Here is a 5,029-nt window from a genome sequence, read left to right as displayed (position 1 = left end):
CTGAGATTTCTGTCTCTGAGCACCCTGCCTGTGTCCCACTCTCTCAGGGGCCAGGTAGAAACCTGCAGTTGCATTTCTAGGGATGGAAATATAGGGACTCTCTTCTCCCCATCACACCACCCTCTCCCTGACAGGGAGCCCCTCCTCCGAGTCAAGGAGCCCTGCAGGCCGTGACCAAGAACAGATGAGAAACACTGGAGTTAATGAGCAGGTGCAGAACTGATTTATTGCCTGGGGGGTGTGGAAACAGGTCAGAAGCTGTCCAGAGATGGAGGCCACAGGAAACTCTGGCTCTGGCGTGGTGTGCAGTGGAGACCTGGGGAAGCCAGACGCTCTGCTGCCAATCTCCAGCCCAGCAGGATATCCCCATAACAAGGAAGCACTTGGCACCAAGGTCAGGGTCCTGGGGTGCTTCCTTGTGTCTTTCCCCTCCTCCAAGGGACCTACCCCTTCCTTCCATGGATCTGTCCCCTAGGCTCTGCACACCCAGCAGCTGAGCAAGATAACTAAGCTCTCAGACCCCTGGAGCCTCAAGGCCTTGCTCTGAGCCCCCATCCACCAGGCCTACAGGCCCCCTCAAGACCACCAGGCCCTGAGCCCCTACCTCTACCTCAGGCTGTGATTCCCAGGGCTGGAGGTCTGAAGGACTTGGGATCTCCCCACATTCTTGAGCTTTTGAAGTGGACAAGGGTCAACAGGCCTCAGCCCTGCTGCTTGGGGTGGTCAGGGCTGCCTAGGAAGCCAGGATGCAGGGGGAGGGAGCAGCTTGCACAAGATGCAGGGGTCGAGACAGAAGGGCCCCTCAGGAGGAGCAAAGGCTGCTTTTGCTCAGCAGAGCCAGGGGAGGGCACTCAGTGCACAGGAGTTCTGAGCAAAGCACAGAGTGAGAGTGTGACTGACCAGGGAGCAGCCAGGAGGCGTATGCATGGACACCTCTAGGTATTGGAAGCTGTGGCCATGAGCCTGACTTCTGGAAGAATGGCCAAGCACCTGGGCAGAGCAGGGGTCTCCTGGCCCACCTGATTTCCAACCCAGTCTGGGCTCTGGGACCCAGCATCCCGAGCAAGCACAGCCTAGAGTACCTGGCCAGGGGATGGGGTCTGCACTTGGTGGCAGGGCGGGGGGCGGGGGGAGGTCCCTGAAGAAGGCCACCTGCCAGAGCAGCAGGGAAAGAGATAGCCAGTGTCTACTCACCTAGAACCCCAGGGAAGGACATCTTGCTGTAGATCAAAGAGGAAGCAGAGGTCACCACCCAGGGCTGCTCTCCCTGCCTCCTGTCCCCCAACTCTGCTGAGCCCTCGACAACCCCCACCCCACCCCACTGCCACCCTCTCAGCACTTGTGTCCATTTTTGAGGATTATGGAGGGCAGCTTACGAGAAGCAAGCAGGTTCACGATGTTCCTCTGAGGGATGCCTCTTCTGGATGTGTGCTCCCTGTAAGCCTCCAGCCCCTGCTTGTCCACGAACCAAGTCCTGCCTGCAGTCACCAGGGTTGAAAACAGGTTGGTAGTTCCTCAGCAACTGCTGGAGGAATGGGTGTCCCAGGTGGAGGGAGGTAGGCTCTGGCCCTGAGCCTCGAGGTCCCCTGTCTCTCCCACCCCTCCACCTCAAGGTCCCAGGTCCTGCCTTTCCCTGGCACCATTCAGAGACAGGTTCTTCCTTTCCTTCTCGGGTAGTAGTTGCTATACCTACCATGGAGCTCAACCACAGTGAGGATTCCACTCTCGCTGTGGTTTTCCAAGTCTATGATGGCAGCGATATTGCTAACAAACACGAAAGTCAGATAGATTTGGCCTTCGTCTGTGACAAAAAACGGAATGGTCACAAAGCCTGCTGTGATTCACATGCTCCCAGAGTACCCCGCACTGCCCCAGCCGGCTCAGCCAGACCCCATCACCTTTCCCCACAGACTATATTGGCCAACTGGAGCCCAGGGGTGCAAACCTGCCAGGCAGACCGCAGACTCCGTGTGGTATCTCTCTGTGTCTCTTCTCTCTCACTCTCTCTCTCTCTCTCTCTCTCTCTCTCTCTCTCTCTCTCTCTTTCTCTCTCTCTCTCTCTCCTCTTGTCCTCTCTGCATTCCTCTATCTCCTTTTCTCTCTGACTGTCTCTTTGTTTCCTTATGTCTTTGTCTCTCTTTCTTGGTCCACCAGGCCCTGGCTTAGCAAGTGCTGAACCCACCTGTGGACTGGGTGCCTCTATAGTGCCTGGCTCCCCCACTCCCAGTGGGCCCCAGGCATGGACCCCTTTGTCACAACTGGGGACATTCTCAGGCCCTTCCTCCTCACTGGACTTCCCCTCCCTTCCTGAGACCTGAAACCAAGAAAAGGATGCTGAGGTCCCAGGGCTCCCCACAAACTGTGGGGCCCTTTCTTCTGAACCTCCTCCCTAAGGGCCCAGTGCAGAGCTGATCTGTCCACAAAGTGGTGAAAGTTGGAGCACAGGGGTCAGTGGGGAGAAGCAAGGCAGGGCCTTCCCAACCTGGACTCAGGGGTACCACGTAGGATATCCCTTTGGGAACAGAAGTTTCCAACATGTAAAGGAGCATTTGTAAGGCAAGGCAGGAGGTTAGGGGACAGAGACCAGTAGCGTCCCAGTTTGGGGGCTACTATTGTGGAATTTTGAATTTAAAAAGGTGTGGTTGCCAGGTTTGTGGGATCACCTCCCCATTTCTGCCCCTGTGCCCCCTACTGCTTCTTCCAGAAATTCCTCACTCCATCTCATGCCAACCCCATGTGAGCCACCACTATCCCTTTCCCTCCCCCAGCCAAGGAGGCAGCAGAGGCCCCTTTTACTCACATTCAAAGGTGTAGCGGCCGGGGATGTCTGTCTTCTCTGCAATGTAATACTCCTTCACGCAGTTCCCGTCTTTTCTAACAGGAAAACAGCTTATATGCATCATGCCAGCTGCAGCTGGGACCCATAGGGCCACCTAGTTCACTCAGGTGGGACTATAGAGGCTGCCCACCCTCCAGGGAGCAGCCCAGAGGCCCAAACCTCATCAGGGCCCCACCAGGGACCAAGCCTTGAGCAGCTGGAAAGTGGGGTGGGCAGGCAGGGTGGGATGTGACTGCACAGAGCCAGGACAGAAACCCAGGCATGCTAGGGAGGCCACCGCAGCCCACCTGTGGAAGTAGGTGACATTCAGGTTGCCATTCGCCAGGATTTGGATGCCAGTCATGAAGCACAGGTAGGCACCTCCATCCTCAATAACAGAGCGGTTGGTGGCGCCGAGCTTGATAGTTTGCCAAGGCCCGGCCACCTGTGCAGCAAAGCTCTGTCCTAACCACGCAGCCCTGGGGAGCCGTCCTCCCCAGAGTGAGCGTGGATCACAGTGCGAGGAAGCAGGTGTGCTCCACAGCTCTGTGGGGTGCGGCCCCCACCTCTTTCTTACCATGTGCCCATGGCCTCAGGGCTGCTGACTCTGTCCCCGCCAGCGAGACTGGCAAGCATGGAGTGTTCATTGCCACTGGGCAATGCCAGTGGGGTGGGTGTGGTGCCTGCACCCCAGCCCCTGGCCAGAGGGAGCAACTGTACCACCCAGAGGCCCTCTGGGTCTACGTGCAATGGAACACATGGTGGGGAGGGCTGGCCGAAAGACCCTATCCCTCTGAGCCCCAGGCTCAGAGTCCTCCTGGGGTCTGGCCAGCCACAGTGGATCTCCCATGTGGCCCACACTCAAGGGGATCTGGAGGAGTGAGGGGAATCTCTCAGAACCCCTGGCCTCTGGAAGGGCATCACCTTCCTGGTCCCCCTGCTGAGATGCTACAGGACACTGTGAGATGACGGGGTCCAAGAGAAGCCTCAGGGGACATGGTACCTTCCCCGCCTTTCCCCCTGGCCCCAGGAGCCCACCTGCTCAGGACAGAAGCCCAGCTGCACAGGCACCTGGCTTTGGTCCTGCAGGGCCCAGGCCAGGCCCAGACACAGGCTGAGGAGCAGCAGCTTCATCTTCCTGGTGTGGCTGTCAGGGATGCAGCATGCCAGACGCGGGTGCATGGAGGCGCTGTCTGGCCGCGTATATACTGCTCCAGAGCCAGGGCGGACCAAAGAAAACAGCACCCCCATCGCCTGTCCCTCTGCCCTGCACCGCCCACCGGAACCAACATGTTTGCATAACCAGGACAATCGGGGCTGGCATCGCATGTTTCTTCCACTGGAAAGGTCGGGGTGCCCCTGGGGTGACATGCTGTTTCCTCTGAAAAGGTTGGGGCACAGGCCCCAGGGCTGGCTGCCAATGGAACTGGCTTCTGGACTGAGAGGTGGCCTTTGTAGATATGCCTGGAGAGCTGTCGTCCTGGTCCCTCCCAGGGTCCAAGCGGGATTCAGGGGCCCTGAAGTATCGGCACTGCTGACACTTGGGGTGGGGGCCCCTTGTGCTCTTCTGGCTTTCCCTGCTCTCTGAAGGGGGCGTTGTCCCTCAAGCTGAAGAACCCTGGGGCATGAGGCCTGTGCTTTTGCCCATGGGGCCTAGGGCTCTGGGTCCTAGACCCGACCCAAGAAGTTTGCCTTGCTTTGGGGTCTGCACAGTGAATGTTGGCCTCTGGGTGGCTGGACCTTGGAGTCACTAAGACATAGTGGCCAGACACAGAGCAGCAGAGGCTGGCTCTGCCATCTGCTTAGAGCTGGTGAGTCTGGGTGGCTGGTCCTGCTGCCAACCTCCAGTTGGAGTCCCCTCCCCCTCCCCATGCCAGGGTCTCTTGGCCTTATAAGGCCCTGAGAGGCAGAAGAGGCCAGAAGTCCAGACACAAGGAATGCCAAGTGATAAGGAGGACACCCCTCAGGCATCAGCCCTCTGAGCCCCTCCCACGTGGCCATGAAAGCTGTTTGTAGCAGAGGCTACCCCTACCCCCCTCTGCCCCAGCCCCAGGGCTGGTCCGGAAGCCAAGCTGCTCAGTGAAACTAAAAGGATTATGGTTCCAGAGGACTGAGAACACGGAGTGACATGCTTCAGGAAGGACACAGGGCCATTCATATGGAGGCTGGTGAAGGAGCCTGGATTCACCTCAGTATCCAGGCTGTAGGAAA

At 58.2% G+C, this 5,029-nt stretch overlaps 1 protein-coding gene across 1 annotated transcript; it reads right to left on the bottom strand.

Moving 5' to 3' along the window:
• Positions 1 to 1,332: 1,332 nt before the first annotated feature.
• Positions 1,333 to 3,970, bottom strand: LOC109686612 (major urinary protein 20-like). The gene is made up of 5 exons (XM_020163996.2): positions 3,857 to 3,970; positions 3,127 to 3,263; positions 2,801 to 2,874; positions 1,694 to 1,801; positions 1,333 to 1,478 (listed from the first exon to the last, which is right to left on the bottom strand). The coding sequence occupies exons 1-5, from the start codon at positions 3,950 to 3,952 to the stop codon at positions 1,333 to 1,335; spliced, it is 561 nt and encodes a 186-aa protein (XP_020019585.1). The 5' UTR covers positions 3,953 to 3,970.
• Between the last annotated feature and the right edge of the window lie 1,059 nt (positions 3,971 to 5,029).

This window comes from Castor canadensis, chromosome 13 (assembly GCF_047511655.1).
Source record: "Castor canadensis chromosome 13, mCasCan1.hap1v2, whole genome shotgun sequence".
NCBI classification, from domain to species: domain Eukaryota; kingdom Metazoa; phylum Chordata; class Mammalia; order Rodentia; family Castoridae; genus Castor; species Castor canadensis.
The sequence above is the reverse complement of the archived record's forward strand: the minus strand, read 5'-3'. Positions and strand labels throughout refer to the sequence as shown.